General features: G+C 48.0%; 2 protein-coding genes across 13 annotated transcripts in view; one reads left to right on the plus strand and one right to left on the minus strand.

The window, feature by feature from the left end:
• Positions 1-19,487, plus strand: part of LOC143997731 (uncharacterized) — a 253,375-nt gene that overhangs the window by 131,978 nt on the left and 101,910 nt on the right. For 3 of the 9 annotated variants that reach the window (XM_077493521.1, XM_077493518.1, XM_077493517.1), the window contains 2 exons: positions 6,644-6,742; positions 6,960-7,482. The exons of 2 other annotated variants lie outside the window; for them this stretch is intronic. In XM_077493521.1, coding sequence (XP_077349647.1) covers positions 6,644-6,742; positions 6,960-7,099 — 239 coding nt within the window. In that variant the 3' untranslated portion in view covers positions 7,100-7,482. Of the gene's footprint in view, positions 1-6,643; positions 6,743-6,959; positions 7,483-10,356; positions 12,995-19,487 lie in introns of those variants that run through there. 4 more of the 9 variants (XR_013277724.1, XR_013277723.1, XM_077493519.1 and 1 more) reach the window with 2 other exon arrangements.
• LOC143997727 (ALS2 C-terminal-like protein) overlaps positions 1-19,487 on the minus strand; it is a 197,452-nt gene that overhangs the window by 27,782 nt on the left and 150,183 nt on the right. For all 4 annotated transcript variants that reach the window (XM_077493510.1, XM_077493511.1, XM_077493508.1 and 1 more), the window contains exons 14-18: positions 19,321-19,482; positions 9,069-9,180; positions 8,729-8,806; positions 5,085-5,215; positions 3,448-3,621 (exon numbers count right to left, since the gene is read on the minus strand). In XM_077493510.1, the coding sequence (XP_077349636.1) occupies positions 3,448-3,621; positions 5,085-5,215; positions 8,729-8,806; positions 9,069-9,180; positions 19,321-19,482 (657 nt within the window). The remainder of the gene's footprint in view (positions 1-3,447; positions 3,622-5,084; positions 5,216-8,728; positions 8,807-9,068; positions 9,181-19,320; positions 19,483-19,487) is intronic.

The following is a 19,487-nucleotide window of genomic DNA, read 5'->3' on the forward strand; positions in this document are numbered from 1 at the left end:
TGATCAGTGAGAAGAATGTTCCTTACATTGGTGATCAGTGAGAAGAATGTTCCTTACATTGGTGATCAGTGAGAAGAATGTTCCTTACATTGGGGGTCAGTGGGAAGAATGTTCCTTACATTGGTGATCAGTGGGAAGAATGTTCCTTACATTGGTGATCAGTGAGAAGAATGTTCCTTACATTGGTGATCAGTGGGAAGAATGTTCCTTACATTGGTGATCAGTGGGAAGAATGTCCCTTACATTGGTGATCAGTGGGAAGAATGTTCCTTACATTGGTGATCAGTGAGAAGAATGTTCCTTACATTGGTGATCAGTGAGAAGAATGTTCCTTACATTGGGGGTCAGTGGGAAGAATGTTTCTTACATTGGTGATCAGTGGGAAGAATGTTCCTTACATTGGTGATCAGTGGGAAGAATGTTCCTTACATTGGTGATCAGTGAGAAGAATGTTCCTTACATTGGTGATCAGTGGGAAGAATGTTCCTTACATTGGTGATCAGTGAGAAGAATGTTCCTTACATTGGTGATCAGGGGGAAGAATGTTCCTTACATTGGTGATCAGTGAGAAGAATGTTCCTTACATTGGTGATCAGTGGGAAGAATGTTCCTTACATTGGTGATCAGTGGGAAGAATGTCCCTTACATTGGTGATCAGTGGGAAGAATGTTCCTTACATTGGTGATCAGTGAGAAGAATGTTCCTTACATTGGTGATCAGTGAGAAGAATGTTCCTTACATTGGTGATCAGTGAGAAGAATGTTCCTTACATTGGTGATCAGTGAGAAGAATGTTCCTTACATTGGGGGTCAGTGGGAAGAATGTTCCTTACATTGGTGATCAGTGGAAAGAATGTTCCTTACATTGGTGATCAGTGGGAAGAATGTTCCTTACATTGGTGATCAGGGGGAAGAATGTTCCTTACATTGGTGATCAGTGAGAAGAATGTTCCTTACATTGGTGATCAGTGGGAAGAATGTTCCTTACATTGGTGATCAGTGGGAAGAATGTTCCTTACATTGGTGATCAGTGAGAAGAATGCTCCTTACATTGGTGATCAGTGAGAAGAATGTTCCTTACATTGGTGATCAGTGGGAAGAATGTTCCTTACATTGGTGATCAGTGAGAAGAATGTTCCTTACATTGGTGATCAGTGGGAAGAATGTTCCTTACATTGGTGATCAGTGGGAAGAATGTTCCTTACATTGGTGATCAGTGGGAAGAATGTTCCTTACATTGGTGATCAGTGGGAAGAATGTTCCTTACATTGGTGATCAGTGGGAAGAATGATTCTTACATTGGTGATCAGTGGGAAGAATGTTCCTTACATTGGTGATCAGTGAGAAGAATGTTCCTTACATTGGTGATCAGTGGGAAGAATGTTCCTTACATTGGTGATCAGTGAGAAGAATGTTCCTTACATTGGTGATCAGTGAGAAGAATGTTCCTTACATTGGGGGTCAGTGGGAAGAATGCAATTTACATTGGGGGTCAGTGAGAATAGAATGCTCCTTACATTGGGGGTCAGGGAATAAAGGACCCATTGCATTGGTGGTCAGTGGGAAGAATGTGGGAAAGATGTTCCTTTCAGTGGTCCTCCTACTGGAGTCCGCAAGGGCATTCCAATAAATAAACCACATTTTTTGTGCCTGTAATAAAATCCCAGATTTCATATATACAGTATATGGGCTGGAGGTGAAGATTTTATTCTGGTATATGATCAGGATTTTATGTTGTGTTTATAGTATATTGGTATGTTAATTATTATTTGGGGTAATGTTGGAGTAAGTGGTGTATTATTTGCATTTGGTATTTTGACTTTCTTTTATTTTAATCTGTTGTGTTTTAATTGTATGGATGGTTTTATTTGGTGCTAATGGCTGTTATTGGTAATTTTTGTTGTGTTTTTTTGTATCTTGTTCTGTTCATTGTTGTGATCTTGTGATGTCTTTGTTGAGTGTGGCTGCGTCGCAACAATTTGACAATTTCCCTTGGGATTAATAAAAGTATTTAGCATTCTGTAAACCCAGAACAGAGTGTTGCACAATAGAGTAACATTTTGTGGGAAAATATCTCAGCAGCTCACAGAAATGCAGAGCACAGATTTTAACCACTTGCTTACCGGGCACTTAAACCCCCTTCCTGCCCAGACCAATTTTCAGCGTTCAGCGCTCTCACTCTTTGAATGACAATTGCGCGGTCATACAACACTGTACCCAAATGAATTTTTTATCATTATTTCCCCACAAGTATAGCTTTCTTTTGGTATTTTGGTATTTGATCACCTCCTGGGTTTTTTATTTTTTAACAAAATGAAAAAAGGACAAAAATTTGGAAAATAAAACGGTTTTATATTTTGCTATACAATTTTGAAAAACGGTAATTTTTCTCCTTCATTGATGTACACTGATGGGGCTGCACTGATGGGCACTAATATGCGGTACTGATGGGCACTAATATGCGCCACTGAGAGGTGGCACAGTTGGGTGGCACTGAAGGACATTGATGGGTGGCACTGAATGGCACTGATGGGTGGCAGTAATGGGCACTGGTAGATGGCACTTATTGGCATAACTGGTGGGCATTGATAGGTGGCACTCTTGGGCATTGATAGGTGGCACCAGGGGTGGACTAAACAATCAGCCACTCGGGCACTGCCCGAGGGCCCCGGGCCACTAGGGGGCCCTATCAGGGTTGCCAGCCTCAGTAATACCAGGGACAGTAGGTAAAAATCTGTGTTTTTTTTTTTTTTTACATCTGTCTCTGAAATATCCCTTACCGACATCCTTTTGGTCTAAAAATCCTGAGATTATAGCTGCCCCACCTCTCCAGTACCTTCTCAGCCAATAGAAACATGTCTGTGTATACTGTGTGTACATATATGTGTATAATGTGTGATTGTATACTGTGTGGCCCCATAATATGATTGCCTGGGGGCCCCATAATCTCCTATTGCCCAGGGGCCCCATGAGTTGTCAGTCCGCCCCTGGGTGGCACTGATATTCACTGGTAGGCACCGATTGGCACTGTGGGCACTGGCAGGCGGTACTGGTTGGCACAGATAAGGCATTCTCTTCCTCTTCGGGACCGATGCCCCTTCAACAGGAGCCGGTGATCGGCTTTTTTTTCTCCTGACACTGTCAGCATCAGGAGAAGACAAAAAATGATTACTGAGCTTCTGTTTATTGGCTGACAGCTGATCACGTGGTAAGGGGCCGGGATCAGCCGAGCTGTGATCACTTGAGTCTCATTGACTCGGTGATCACAAAGCGTGCCGTGCGCAACTCGCAGGGGGCGAGCAAAGGGGAGGACATCTATTGACAGCCTCCTGGCAATGTAGGTCCGCGCTGTAGCCGTCATTCGGCCATAGCGGGAAGAGATTAAAGACATAGCTGAGAAAAACACACAAACACATCCACAGTATAAACCATTTACAGCCCAACTTACGGATTGCAGCACAGGTACTCCTGGGATCTCTGGATCTTCTTGCTGGACTTGGTGTGAAATCCCAGGAAAGGTTCCTCCATTTCTTGGTTACAGCCGGATTCCAAGAATCTCTGGAACTCTTCGAATACTCCTTGCCAGCGCTGCTCCACCGGAAACGACCCGATACCAAACTGACTGCCAAACGGAAGAGGACGGAACATGGATCTTACTGATAATGGAGCGGGAACGGTGCTGAAGTCAAAACACAGGCTTTTAAGCTAGAGAGGGGGAGGGGGGGTTTCTGGCCAGATCTGACTACTGAATCCACGGAATAAAACTCTGGTGCTGATTGGACGGCACACTTATATTTAATCCACCCGTCAAGGCATTTTGATATTTACATAGCTCCACCCACTGGTCTTATAGATCCCAGATGTCTACATAAAGAGGACCTGTCATCCCATTACTTTTTTTACAAGGGATGTTTACATTCATTTTAATAGGAATAAAAATGATGAAAGAAAACATTTTTAAAAAGGGACAGTGTAAAAATAAGAAAAAACAATTAAAGCCCCCCCCCCCCCATCTCTGGGCTTGTGCGCAGCAGCGAACGCATACGTAAGTCGCGCCCGCATCTGTAAACGACATTCAAACCACACATGTGAGGCATCACCCCCAATGTTAGAGCGAGAGCAATAATTCTAGGGCTAGACCTCTGTAACTCTAAACTGGCAACCTGTTAAAAAGATAAAATAACATTTTTTAAAGCATCACCTATGGAGTTTTTTTTTTAAGTACTGTAGTGTGTCGCCATTCCACGAGCGTTATTTTAAAGCGTGACATATTAGGTATTGATTCACTTGGCGTAACATCATCTTTTATACTTTACCCAAAAATTAGGTTACATATTCGATTCGTTTAAATAATAAAAAAAGTGTATTTTTTCCCCAAAAAAATTGCGTTTTAAAAAACGTTGCGCAAATGACATGCAACATAACAAAGTTGCAACAACCGCCATTTTATTTTCTAGGGTCTTTGCTAAAAAAAAAAAACATGTTGGGGGGGGGGGGGGGGGGGGAGGTTAATAAGTAAGTTCCTAGCAAAAATTACAGATTTTTAATTTAAAAAAAAGTGCCAGAAGAGGCCAGGTCTGCCGCATTAATAGCTTTAACCTAAATCCTGTAACGTTGTGTTTCTACAATCCTACCACTAGATGTCAGTGTTGTATAATAAATTAATAAAAAGAGGACCTGGTGTTCTATCTATCTATCTATCTATCTATCTATCTATCTATCTATCTATCTATCTATCTATCTATATAGAGATATATACACACACACACACACTCTCAGGTAGTTGTGCTGTGTTAGCCATCAAACAATAGTATTTACATTCCATCATTGAAATGTCAGATATCGATCTTTACTAAGTAAAATGTATTTGCCTGGCAGTTGCCGTATATACTTTCTGAGTCATTGCCCCACAACAGAAATACAAATCAGAGTCAAAGTCAGAACTTGTGTAGAATTGTTTCGGGTCAGCGAATTAGGAAGTACTGCAGCTGCTCTATCAGCACAGCAGCCAGGGAACTGGTATTTTCAGAGGAGAGGTCAGCAGTGGCGATCCTATGCTCTCTCAGTTTGGTGTTCCTCACTTACTATTTCTGTTTCACGATTTCATTCTGGAAGTCGCTGGCGGTGCTGAGGACGCCCTGGGTCTGGAGGCCGTAGTTGGCAGACTTGTTGAAGGTTCCCACCAGAGTGAATCCATTGGTGAATGTTAGTTTTCCCTAACAAGAAATATAAAATAGGTCAATGACTTCCTATAATAACTCACCCCCCACACAGGTGGGGACCGGGTCTGACAGGTGGGGATCGGGACCGACAGGTGGGGATCGGGACCGACAGACGGGGACCGGGACTGATAAGCAGATTAGAATAGTGGCAGACTTTGACAAACATAGATTGTGACCAGTGCTGGGACAGGGTCATCTAGAGACCAGGGAAGACATGCCAAACTTTGCCTCCCACCCCAAGATGTATGAGCATTATAGGTCACCAGAAATCCCCCCCCCCCCCAAAAAAAAAATTAAGCACTAATCTGCATGCTTACCCCCAAGCATAAGTTGCCCCTCCTCCCAGTACAGATCCACCCTCCTGCTGAAATCCCCCCACCCAGCACAAGTCTTTGCCCCCCCATCCCCCCAAATCCAACAGCACAAATGTGCCCCGCCCAAAAAAAATAATCCCCACCTCCTAGTACACATCCCCTCCCCCTTCTAAATCCCCCTCCCAGAATGAATCCCCCGCCATCCCTCCTCCTAGCACGAATAACCCCCCAACTGTCCCTACTAGCACATATCCCCCCCCCACCCCAAAATACATATTTCCCCTCCTAGCTCATTTCCCCTACCCCCATACACCAAATCCTCCCAGAACAAATGTGCACCCCCCAAAAAAAATCACCCCTCCTAGCACAAATCCTCTACCTCCAAACTTCCCCTTCGAGTACACATCCTCTTCCCCGCTCCAAATACCCCCTCCCAGCACAAATTTCCCCCATCCCTCCTCCTAGCACGAATATCCCCCAATCACCCCTCCTAGCAAAAACCTCTCAAATTTCCCCTTCGAGTACACATTCCCCCTCCAAATCCCCCCTCCCAGCACAAATCCCCCTCCATCCCTCCTCCTAGCATGAATAGCCCCCCCAGTCATTCCTGCTAGCACCCCCCCCCCCCCAAAAAGAAATTTCCCCTCCTAGAACAATTCCCCCATCCTCTATATTATATCATTTCTTCTAGCACAACCCCCCTCCCAATCCCCTCTCCTAACACAAATCCTCCTACTTCATCCCCCCACCCAACACAAATCCCCCTAAATCACCACTTCTAACACCCCCCACACAAATTTACCTTCCTAGAACAATTCTTATCCCCAAATTCCCCCTCCCAACAGAAATCCCCTCTTCTCCAATCTCTTTATGCTTAACATCTTAGAGAACAACTTTACTGGGAGCTTTTGAAGTCAAGAAACTGCCTGGCATACCTGTCCCCCTTTTTTTTCTGTTGTTTTTTTAACCGCAATACCATGGAATGTCTATTTAGTACCTCACCTAAATACCTAAGTGTAAAATACGAAAACTGAGCACTGTATATGGTTATGTATATTTTTGCTTCACTTTTCAATATACTTCAATATGTTATTTGTCTTTTGAATAGAAATCTCTTTTGCTAAATACTCACCCCCTGAGGAAGGAGACACGGGTGCTCCGAAACGCGTAGGACACAAGAGTTCTGTAGACTGCTGTATGTACATTGGTGAGTACACTGTTAACGCATTCCTTCTGGTATTCGTTTTTATGATACTATATATTAAGCTATTTTTAGACTCTATATACTCCTCTATCTTGTATGTGCCTTAAAAGTCCACCATTAGGGGTTTTTGTTTTTTTAGTTTTAAATACTGGATGTGCCACACACAAAAAAAAAAATTGCATAAAATTGCCAATCTTTTTTTGCTGCTGATCCAATGCAGCCTCTTTCCAGCAACTTCTTGTCTACATGCTATTTCTCTGGGCTTATTTCTTGATGGGCCCAGGTCACAGGGTGACAACACAGGAGCACAAACTGGAGACAGGACAGAGCGTTGTCACCCAGGTAACAGGAAGTGCCTGAACGAGGAGGAGGCGGCGGCGGCGGCAGGATCACCCGGATTCTTTTAATGAAAGCTGCAGAGTCCAGTTCAATGTGACCGACTACTAGATGACAATGACCTGGATACAGGAGAACCTTCACCGACAAATGTGATAGGCTGTATTTTCCCGAATTAACCCCGAGAGTCCTGGGAGGATTCTTACAGACTCAACTGATTTCTGTACTTTAATTACATCAGCGGCATTTGAAATTAAGACATTTTCCTTTTTATCATTAATATTTTATATGGGCGCAAAATGTATATGAGAACCACAGGAGGACATGGTCAGCACACTGGGCTTGCAGTTTCAACCAGCTAAAAAAATTCCTCGTTCATCATCAATAAAACATTCATCGAAATAAAATGTATGCAAACTGTTAGTTTCCTTTAAATGTAGCCACAGCCTGAGCATAAAGGCCCATCCTCTGCCATCATGATGTAATAAAGGATGCTTGCTGTGGGAAAGCAGCGATCTCTCTGCAGAGGTCTGACAAGCCCCTGCTGAGTTAGAGCTAGAGCACTCCAGTCAGTATGGAGCATGAGCAGGGGCGGACTGACCATCCGGGCACTCGGGCACTGCCCGAGGGCCCCATGCCACTAAGGGGCACCATCAGGGTTGCCAGCCTCAATAAAACCAGGGACAGTATGTAAAAATCTGTGTTTTTTCTTAAAAATCACAAGATTATAGCTGCCTCTCCCGTACCTTTTCAGTGTGTGTATGTATGTTGTGTGTGTGTGTGTGTTTGTATACTGTATGTGTGTGTGTATACTGTAGGTGCGTGTATACTGTATGTGTGTGTGTTAGAATACTGTGTGTGTGTATACTGTATGTGTGTGTTAGAATACTGTGTGGCCCCATAATCTCCTATTGCCCAGGGGCACCATAATCTTCTCCTATTGCCCGGGGGCCCCATAATCTTCTCCTATTGCCCAGGGCCCCATAATCTTCTCCTATTGCCCAGGGTCCTCATAATCTTCTCCTATTGCCTGGGGGCTCCATAATCTCCTGTTGCCCAGGGGCCTCATAATCTCCTATTGCCCAGGGGCCTCATAATCTCCTATTGCCCAGGGGCCCCATAATCTCCTATTGCCCAGGGCCCCATAATCTTCTATTGCCCAGGGTCCTCATAATCTCCCATTGCCCGGGGGCCCCATAATCTTCTCCTATTGCCCAGGGGCCCGATAATCTCCTATTGCCCGAGGGCACCATAATCTTCTCCTATTGCCCGGGAGCACCATGAGTTGTCAGTGAGCGTGAGCTGTACTGGGGAAATATAGGTCTGACACATCAGCGGCAGTGTTGGACTTCTGCAGAGAGACCACTGCTTACAGACAGAAAGGAACCTTTTCTGCAGCATGCTGCCAGGGGGGGGAAAGGCTTTTGTACTCAGGCTTTGGCTGCTCTCTTAAAAAAAAAAAAATCATAAAAAAAGACTTTGTGCACCTTTTATTTTGATACACCAGGAATATATTTAGCCAATTTAAATGAAAAGTTCAGTTGGGTTTCACATTAGTATTAAACCTTTATAAATGACTATGGGGGAGGGGAGCGTCGCCATCTGTACTCTCTATCATTTATTATAAGATATGTTTTTTAAAAGAGGACTTACTTTTCCAGCCAGTGAACATTCCTCGGTGAATTCCCCCTCATATACAGTGCCGTCCTCTGTAATAAGAACCCCGGAACCCTGGATAAAAGAATGAAAGTGTAACGGCCTGCACCAGAGGAGCTTGCACTCTAATGCCCCCTCACAGTCACACACTATTATTGTACATTTGTATAGCTCTGACATATACCGCAGCGCTGTACAGAGAACACTGAGCCAGTCACATCAGTCTCTGTACCAGAGGAGCTTACACTCTACAGACTGAATTATAGATAGAATCCTAGTGAAGGTTGAACTCAGTTGTGATCCTTAAGCTGACACTCCATTGCGGATATTTACATACCACTAATTTGTTGGAGTTGAACGTTCCCTGGTAGCAGCAGCCGGTGTCGAAGACGACGATCCCGGGGCCGTGTCTCTGGTCCTCCAGCCACATTCCGATGTATTTCTCCCCCCTGAGGACACAAAACAAGAAGAATCTCTCAGGGACCAGAAGAAGAACTTCAGACATGAAGCTGAAACATACCGTGCTTTACCTGCCAGTGTTATGACTGATCGGTGTATACACCTTATATATACACAACAGATATACATATGAACAGATTTTTTCACATATAGCAGTCAATCACAATCTTTCCTCAAGGAAAGGTTGTGTTCAGACCTGGGAACTCAGCACAGAGATGGTGGGAACCCCTCATAATGGGCACAGCGGGTGTACAGACCTGGGAACTCAGCACAGGGATGGTGAGAACCCCTCATAATGGGCACAGCGGGTGTACAGACCCGGGAACCCAGCACAGGGATGGTGAGAACCCCTCATAATGGGCACAGCGGGTGTACAGACCCGGGAACTCGGCACAGGGATGGTGAGAACCCCTCATAATGGGCACAGCGGGTGTACAGACCCGGGAACCCAGCACAGGGATGGTGAGAACCCCTCATAATGGGCACAGCGGGTGTACAGACCCGGGAACTCGGCACAGGGATGGTGAGAACCCCTCATAATGGGCACAGCTGGTGTACAGACCCGGGAACCCAGCACAGGGATGGTGAGAACCCCTCATAATGGGCACAGCGGGTGTACAGACCCGGGAACTCGGCACAGGGATGGTGAGAACCCCTCATAATGGGCACAGCGGGTGTACAGACCCGGGAACCCGGCACAGGGATGGTGAGAACCCCTCATAATGGGCACAGCGGGTGTACAGACCCGTGAACTCGGCACAGGGATGGTGAGAACCCCTCATAATGGGCACAGCGGGTGTACAGACCCGGGAACTCAGCACAGGGATGGTGGGAACCCCTCATAATGGGCACAGCGGGTGTACAGACCTGAGAACTCAGCACAGGGATGGTGGGAACCCCTCATAATGGGCACAGCGGGTGTACAGACCTGAGAACTCAGCACAGGGATGGTGAGAACCCCTCATAATGGGCACAGCAGGTGTACAACTATATCTATGAGGTATAACTAAAACATCCCTTTTTTTCTTTTCATACATCAGGGGACACAGAGCCATAGTAGTTACTATGTAGATTATAGGGTCACTGATAGGTGATGGACACTGGCACTCCCTAAGGCAAGAAGTGTACTCCCTATATAAACCCTTCCATTACTGTTTTTCCGCCAGTGTCTAAGGTGTTGGTCACGAGTAAAGATGTGCTGTGCTGAGCTCCACTGGAAGCAATCCTTGCTGGGGCTGGCCATGCTGACCGGATCCGTTCAGAGTGTCCTTTCATGGGCCAAAGGAATGGTACCCGGGCCTCGAGTCTGAAGAAACCTGACCTTTGAATGACCTCTGCATGCGCAACACTTGTACTTCGGTGTGACGTCACTCACTTTTCGCAGATTTCCCGAACTCCGTACCCCGTCCGTTTGTCCTTCTCCCAGCTCCCTGTGTATTTGAATGGGTTCGTCTTAGAGGCCGTATTGTCCAGGATCCCAAATCCGTGCCGCTTGGGCACAGCGGGTGTACAGACCTGGGAACTCGGCACAGGGATGGTGAGAACCCCTCATAATGGGCACAGCGGGTGTACAGACCCGGGAACTCAGCACAGGGATGGTGAGAACCCCTCATAATGGGCACAGCTGGTGTACAGACCCGGGAACCCAGCACAGGGATGGTGAGAACCCCTCATAATGGGCACAGCGGGTGTACAGACCCGGGAACTCGGCACAGGGATGGTGAGAACCCCTTATAATGGGCACAGCAGGTGTACAGACCTGGGAACTCAGCACAGAGATGGTGGGAACCCCTCATAATGGGCACAGCTGGTGTACAGACCCGGGAGCTCGGCACAGGGATGGTGAGAACCCCTCATAATGGGCACAGCTGGTGTACAGACCCGGGAGCTCGGCACAGGGATGGTGAGAACCCCTCATAATGGGCACAGCAGGTGTACAGACCTGGGAACTCAGCACAGAGATGGTGGGAACCCCTCATAATGGGCACAGCTGGTGTACAGACCCGGGAGCTCGGCACAGGGATGGTGAGAACCCCTCATAATGGGCACAGCTGGTGTACAGACCCGGGAACTCGGCACAGGGATGGTGAGAACCCCTCATAATGGGCACAGCGGGTGTACAGACCCGGGAACTCGGCACAGGGATGGTGAGAACCCCTCATAATGGGCACAGCGGGTGTACAGACCCGGGAACCCAGCACAGGGATGGTGAGAACCCCTCATAATGGGCACAGCGGGTGTACAGACCCGGGAACTCGGCACAGGGATGGTGAGAACCCCTCATAATGGGCACAGCGGGTGTACAGACCCGGGAACCCAGCACAGGGATGGTGGGAAACTGCCATTCCTCTCCTTGACAGCGAGGTGAGAGGTTGCTAGTTCCTTTGCTCCTGTGCTTCCAGAGACCAGGGGCTAGAGTTACTCCTCTGCCCCAGGAAGGATGCTGGATCCTGGGGAGGACCCTGGCGGGGGCCCCCTGGATAGGCCTCAACCTGCGGAAGATTCTGGGCCTGGCCCAAGGAAGGATGAATCTCTGTCTGCCTTTAGACGGAGGATTGTGGAAACGCTGAAGCGGATTGAGAAGGAAGAGGAGAAGTTGGGAGCTTTGAAAGCTGAATTTAAAAAGAAGAAGCAGATTTGTGCCAAAGTCTTCAGTAAGAAGAGACCGGCTCTAAGGCCTGAATTGAAGGACCTGGAACAAGCTCTGCGGAAGCAGAAGGAATTGGTGAGTTCTCTGAAGGAGAATAGTGGAGCTTTTAAAGAAAAATATAAAAATGAGGAGCGATTTAATCAAATGAGGAAAGGAGCTTCTTCCTGCATGGAGAGCGAGGAGATGGAAGCAGAGAGTGAGAAAGTGGGCCCGGAGGATGAGCCCAGCTCTTCAACATCTCAGACACCTGCTGAGCCCTCAATGGCGGAGGCCTCTGTCCCCTTCCCTCCCCAGCAATATGGAACATCTGAGCCGGAGGTTGAAGGTTCTGACATGCTGCATCTGATCAACAAACTGGAGTCCAGTCCAGATTCAGCTCCCCAGGAAGGTGAGGAGAAGATGGACACCGTTCCTAGCCCTGTGAAAGAAAGTCCTGTGGAGAGAGCAGGTGCAGGTACAGTGTGTGTGCAGGATGGTGGGATCTTTAATAACAATGGGCCTGCTGAGGGTTGTGGTACTGCAGACAGTCAGCCCAGAACCATAGACAATGTACTGCAAGCAAATACATCTGCTAATAACTGTCAGCTTCAGTCTGCAGAGAGGTCCATGGACAATACAGAGACTTTGCCTGGACCAGGCACAGCGACTGTTCCTGTGAATGGTGGAGGAGATGCTGGGAGCAGTAGTACTACAGCTCTCCAGGAGTCTGCAGCAGCCAAGACTGCGATGGCTCCCAGGATTGAAGCTGAGTGTTCGGGGGAGGGGGTGGGTCCTGCTAATCAGAAGACTGCTATCCCAGCTGATTCACACTCTCTGCCAGCAGGTTTGAATGTATCTGAGGACAAGACTGCAAAAGCTGGAAGAAAAACTTATGCTGGTGTTGCTGCCACAGGTTCTGGGAAGGGGGAACAAGCAGGGAGGGAGCATGGGGACATTTTATCTTTCTCCCTGTTTAAAAGGAGGAATGTTGTACAATTGAAATGGGAAGGCGATGGAAACCCCCCACATAGGAGGGTGGTGGTGGATAAAATCCTGCAGATGGGGTTTAGGCCTGCGGATATCTTCGCCCTGATCAGTCCGGCAGGTTCCTATGAATATGATTTGTCCTTTATCCGTCCCGAGTCTCTGGACATATTTTGGGAGAAGTTTGAACACGTGTGTAGGGGCTGCCGGACTGGAAAGGGCTCATCCCCAAACTTATATCCCGCCAGCCCCTCATTAAGATGGTGACAATACTTGTGCGCAATGAATCTATACCCCAAGGGGATCTGACTGTATGGTTGAGGAGGTATGGGGACGTCCTGAGCCCCCTGAGAAAGATTTTGGACGATCGGGGAATATGGACAGGGGGATGGTCTGTGCAGCTGAAACTAAAGGTTATTGATAATGTTGTCCAGCATCTGCCATCCTCAGCTTTCCTGGGGAGGGACAGGCTGACCATCTTCTACCCGGGCCAGCCAAAGCTCTGCAATAAATGTGGAGATAAAGGGCATCTTGCATCCTCCTGTCCAGTGATGAAGTGCTCCCTGTGTCAGGGTATAGGACATTTGGCAAAGGATTGTAATATTATAAGATGTAATCTGTGCAATGCAGTGGGACATCCTTATAGTCAGTGTCCTGAGGCAATGCACAATAAGCCTGAGCTCATGAGGGAGTTTTTCCGTCTGGACATGGAGGATGCGCAGAGCTCATCAGCTGGAGGGCCTGTGATTCCATCGGAGTCTGTGCCCATACCCAATGTGTCTCCCCAGTCTGTGCCAATACCCAATGTGTCTGTGTCTCCCCAGTCTGTGCCCATACCCAATGGGTCCGTGTCTCCCCAGTCTGTGGTTCCCCAGTCTGTGCCAGTACCCAATGTGTCTGTGTCCTCCCAGTCTGTGCCAGTACCCAATGTGTCTGTGTCCGCCCAGCCTGTATGTAAAGTTTCAGTTGCCAAGAATGTGTCCAATCCTTCTGTGTCTTATCCTTCTGTGTCTTCTAAAATTGCAGAGGCAGCAAGAGGTGCTGAGGCTGGTGCATCAGGTGTGGTGCCAGTCCCCCTCCCCCGACGCTGCAGGGTTCCTATTGCAGATCGTGGGGGCCAGAGGAGTGGGGAAAATAGTGGGGAGGCTGGCCTGGTGGTAGATAAGGGAAGGGAGAGTGGGGGGGAGGGGGTTGAAGGGGAGGATAGGTGTGGGGAGGCTGGTTGTGGTTTATCCAAAGATGATATGGAGTGGTTGGAGGATAGGAGGAGGAGGGGCAAAAGAAGGAAAAAAAGGGGTTCAGTTCCCTTAAATCCTGTAGTTTTGCCTTTGGAAAATAAGTTTAAGGTCCTGTCGGACGATGATGATGATGATGATTGGGACTCGTTCAGTTCAGCGTCCTCCATGGATGATGAGTGCCAGGGCGCAACAAAGCGTGCTGGTTCTCCAGGCAGAGGGAGTAGTCAGGCTAAGAAACGTCTGCCTCAATTACCCTAATGGCAGTTCCCACTCCGATAAAAGTGGCAACCATTAATGTTGCCAGCTTGAGATCAGTAAGCGCTCGTCATATGGCCTTATTTTTGCTCAGCGAGTTTGATGCTGACATTTTGTTTTTACAAGAGACCCATCTGAATAGTCTGGCTGATATACATCTGGCAAAGAGGGAGTGGAGACGTGGTCCCTCATTTTGGTCTCTTGCGGCCGAGCCTTACAGCGGGGTTGCAGTCCTTTTTTCTGGTATGGTAACGTGCCGGCGGGTAATTGAGGTAGAGATTGGGAGATGCATGGTCTTGGACGTCTCTGTGAGGGGGCAGGACTTGCGCCTGATTAACATCTATGGTCCCCAGACGAAGTGGGACAGGAAATGCCTCTTTACAAAGATTAAGCCTTTTCTTTTTACGGCCCAGCAGGTTATCTTTGGAGGTGATTTCAACACCATTACTAGGTCTAAAGACAGGAGAGGTTTCAGAGATAAGCTGGGCTATGACACCCTTTTTCTCAATGCGATAGTTAGGGAAGCAGGTCTGGTAGATGCGCACATTAAGCGTTGCCCAGACAGCACGGGGTTCACTTTTCAGAGAGGTAGTAGTCAGAGTAGGATAGATAGGTTTTTTTTTAAAGGGAGACTCTGCTTTTTCGGCACCTGTGTGCCGGGCAGTGGAGTTTTCTGATCACTGTATTCTATCTGTGACTCTGAATGCCTCAGACATGCCACCTAGGGGGAGGGGTATCTGGAGATTGAATTCGGCCCTCCTGGAAGACGAGAGAGTAAGACAATCCTTTGAGGACTTTTTTCAAGCACAGGTAACGATCCTAGACTTTTGCAACAGCAAGTCAGAATGGTGGGAGCTTGTAAAACAGCGGACTGTTAGGCTTTTCAAGGCCATAGGAAGAAAGAAGCAGCGAGATAAGTATATCACCTACCAGCGTTTGCGGAGGAAACTTGACCGCCTTGTTTCGAATGGAGGAGATTCTGGGGCGATCTCTGAGGTGAAGCTCCTCCTTAGGAGACATGAATATGACCGGCACGCCTCTTTGGTTCAGGAGAGGGATTACGGGAAATACCATTCGCCTGACCCTTACCAGAACTGTAAACAGAGCGTAGCAGTTAAGACGGTCCATGGCCTGAAGGACAGTACGGGCTCCCTGACGAAGTCTAGGTCAGGGATCCTGGAGGTTGTCAGGTCATACTATGCCGATCTCCTGGGAGGAAGGAACCTTGATCGGACAAGGATGTTGGGTTTTTTGGACTCTACACCAGGACTGGAGAGTAATGTTCCTTTGATGAATTTGACAGATGAAATCACTGCAGATGAGGTAGTCCAGGCTATTGATAAACTGGCCATCAAGAAAACGCCAGGGCCAGATGGGTTGACAGCTGAGTTTTATAAATGTTTTAAGACGATCCTGGCTCCCTACCTTGCGGAGGTTTTTAATAGCTGTTTGCAGGAGGGTTCTCTCCCTCCCTCCATGAGGCAATCTGCAGTGATCCTTCTGTCAAAGGGTAAAGATCCTTCGATTATTGAGAATTGGCGCCCCATTAGCCTTCTTAATGTCGATAGAAAGATACTGGCAAAGATTTTTTTCTGGCGATTATCGCCAGTGGCAGGCAGTTTGTTATCCCACCACCAGCACTGTTCGGTCCAAGGTAGAAGCACTTTCTCAGCAGTGTTAGCCGTCCGGGAGGCCTTGGAGCGTTGTAGGGCTGCTGGTTGGGGTAAATTTTTGCTGACATTGGATCAGGCTAAGGCCTTTGATAGGGTTAATCATGAGTACTTATGGCTCCTTCTTGGCAGATATGGCCTGGGGGGGGGTTTCATTGATTGGCTCAAGATTTTGTACAAAGGGGCTGAAAGCTTTCCGCTAGTTAATGGTTGGGTCGGGCAACCCTTTGTGGTTGGCTCAGGTGTGCGTCAGGGGTGCCCATTGAGTCCTCTGTTATATGCATTTGCAATCGACCCCTTCGTCAGAAGGCTGGAGAATGGGCCATTGTGTGGGGTACCTTTGGGCATCGCTGGTGAGCCTCCTTTGAAAGTTGTGGCCTATGCTGATGATGTTTCTGTTTTTGTCTCTGGGACTGGAGAGGCGCAGGAGGTGGTCTCAGTAATAACGCAGTATTCAGAGGCATCAGGTTCAAAGGTCAACCAGGACAAGTGTGAAGCTTTCTGGATGGGCGTGGAAGGTGAGAGCTTTGTTCTCCCGGATGACTTCCCGGAGCCCCAGCAAAAAATTAGAGTTCTAGGCATTGAATTTGGCCCAGGTGACTATGGTCATGCAAATTGGGTGAACAGGCTGGAGAATGCCGATGCCAAGGTGGCAAGCTGGAAAGGTTGGCAGCTTTCCTTGAGGGAAAAGGTTGATCTGATCAAGACTTACCTGATTCCGATTTTTCTATATGTCAGTTTTGTTTGCGTTTTGCCAGCTTCTCTCTATACCAGGATCTATACTTGTTTCTTCCAGCTGTTATGGGGGAACAGAATAAACCTTGTCAAAAGGAATGTGACTTACCTTTCTAGGCGGGAGGGTGGTCTAGGGATGATCAACCCTGTAGTCTTTTTCTCTCTGATGTTTGTGAAGTACAATCTTGGTAACATGTTGGCAGAGAGACCGCCTGGGTGGGTTGGTATTTTCCAGTCCTGGTTTAGGCCCTTTCTGCGAGACTGGGAAAATGGTGGGCCAGTGAAAAGCCTGAGGGTCAAGCATGATAAGCTCCCGGCTTATGTTGCCCCGTGTTTGAAAATACTTCGGCAGTGGCAAGTAACGGCAGGAGAAGTCAGATCTCTTCCAAGGAAACTTCTTGAGAAGCGGATCATGAGCTCTGTTTTTTGCGAGCCACTGGCCTTGAGGGATTGCCCAAGCCTGGTTTTGGGGGTGGGTTTGCGGTTGATTAATTTGGAGAGAATCCCAATGAAGTTTAGGGGTCAGGCTTGGCTTGCCTTTCATGGAAAACTATATGTGAAGGGCAACTTGAAGTTTCTTTCCATGAGTGATCGGGGCTGCCCGAGAGTGGAGTGTGGAGGAGTGGTGGAGTCCATGGATCACTTTCTACTTCAGTGCCCTTTTAATATAGAGGTGTACAAGAGGGTGGGGAGGGCTCTGAGTATACCCTTCCTCCCCCATATGAGTTATGCAGAGTGGGTGTATGGGGCTTTCCAGACTCGTCGGGATTATGATTTGGAAACACTTTTTTTAGTTAGTTTAGTAGTCCGTTATTTCACGTGGAGTGCACGGTGTCAGGTATCCTTACGGGGTAAAATCCTCCCTGTGGAAGTGGTGGTGCAGAACATTCTGGGTGAGGTTGGGAAGATTCGGGGTCTTGAGAAAGACAGGTGGCAGCAGGAGGCCTGGATAAAGGCGTGGAGGAATATCAGGGCTCTGTAGCTGCTGCCTGTTGATCTCGGGGTGTGCGGCTTTCTTTGTATTCTTCTTTCACTCCCTTAGATTTTCAGATCAAATACAATTTTGATAAAAGGCTCCATGCATGGTGACGGTGATGTTCCTTAGTCTGGCTCTCCCATAGGGATTATGTAATGCGCAATTTGTTTTTGCACTGTTTATTTTGTTCTTGTTCTTTCTGGTTTGTATAATTATATTCAATTATTTTGTAAATATGTTTTTATTTATTTATTATGGTTTTATTGTATATAAGTTGTTGTTTGTAAGATTTTCAATAAAACAAAATTAACCCCTCATAATGGGCACAGCGGGTGTACAGACCCGGGAACTCGGCACAGGGATGGTGAGAACCCCTCATAATGGGCACAGCAGGTGTACAGACCTGGGAACTCAGCACAGAGATGGTGGGAACCCCTCATAATGGGCACAGCTGGTGTACAGACCCGGGAGCTCGGCACAGGGATGGTGAGAACCCCTCATAATGGGCACAGCTGGTGTACAGACCCGGGAACTCGGCACAGGGATGGTGAGAACCCCTCATAATGGGCACAGCGGGTGTACAGACCCGGGAACTCGGCACAGGGATGGTGAGAACCCCTCATAATGGGCACAGCGGGTGTACAGACCCGGGAACTCGGCACAGGGATGGTGAGAACCCCTCATAATGGGCACAGCGGGTGTACAGACCCGGGAACCCAGCACAGGGATGGTGAGAACCCCTCATAATGGGCACAGCGGGTGTACAGACCCGGGAACTCGGCACAGGGATGGTGAGAACCCCTCATAATGGGCACAGCTGGTGTACAGACCCGGGAACCCAGCACAGGGATGGTGAGAACCCCTCATAATGGGCACAGCGGGTGTACAGACCCGGGAACTCGGCACAGGGATGGTGAGAACCCCTCATAATGGGCACAGCGGGTGTACAGACCCGGGAACCCGGCACAGGGATGGTGAGAACCCCTCATAATGGGCACAGCGGGTGTACAGACCCGTGAACTCGGCACAGGGATGGTGAGAACCCCTCATAATGGGCACAGCGGGTGTACAGACCCGGGAACTCAGCACAGGGATGGTGGGAACCCCTCATAATGGGCACAGCGGGTGTACAGACCTGAGAACTCAGCACAGGGATGGTGGGAACCCCTCATAATGGGCACAGCGGGTGTACAGACCTGAGAACTCAGCACAGGGATGGTGAGAACCCCTCATAATGGGCACAGCAGGTGTACAACTATATCTATGAGGTATAACTAAAACATCCCTTTTTTTCTTTTCATACATCAGGGGACACAGAGCCATAGTAGTTACTATGTAGATTATAGGGTCACTGATAGGTGATGGACACTGGCACTCCCTAAGGCAAGAAGTGTACTCCCTATATAAACCCTTCCATTACTGTTTTTCCGCCAGTGTCTAAGGTGTTGGTCACGAGTAAAGATGTGCTGTGCTGAGCTCCACTGGAAGCAATCCTTGCTGGGGCTGGCCATGCTGACCGGATCCGTTCAGAGTGTCCTTTCATGGGCCAAAGGAATGGTACCCGGGCCTCGAGTCTGAAGAAACCTGACCTTTGAATGACCTCTGCATGCGCAACACTTGTACTTCGGTGTGACGTCACTCACTTTTCGCAGATTTCCCGAACTCCGTACCCCGTCCGTTTGTCTTTCTCCCAGCTCCCTGTGTATTTGAATGGGTTCGTCTTAGAGGCCGTATTGTCCAGGATCCCAAATCCGTGCCGCTTGTTATCCTGGAAGTATCCCTTGTAGACGGAGTCATCTGCGTACCTGTA

This window comes from Lithobates pipiens, unplaced genomic scaffold (genome assembly GCF_037356315.1).
Source record: "Lithobates pipiens isolate NorthernLeopardFrog02 unplaced genomic scaffold, aLitPip1_a1.2 Scaffold_19, whole genome shotgun sequence".
NCBI lineage: Eukaryota > Metazoa > Chordata > Amphibia > Anura > Ranidae > Lithobates > Lithobates pipiens.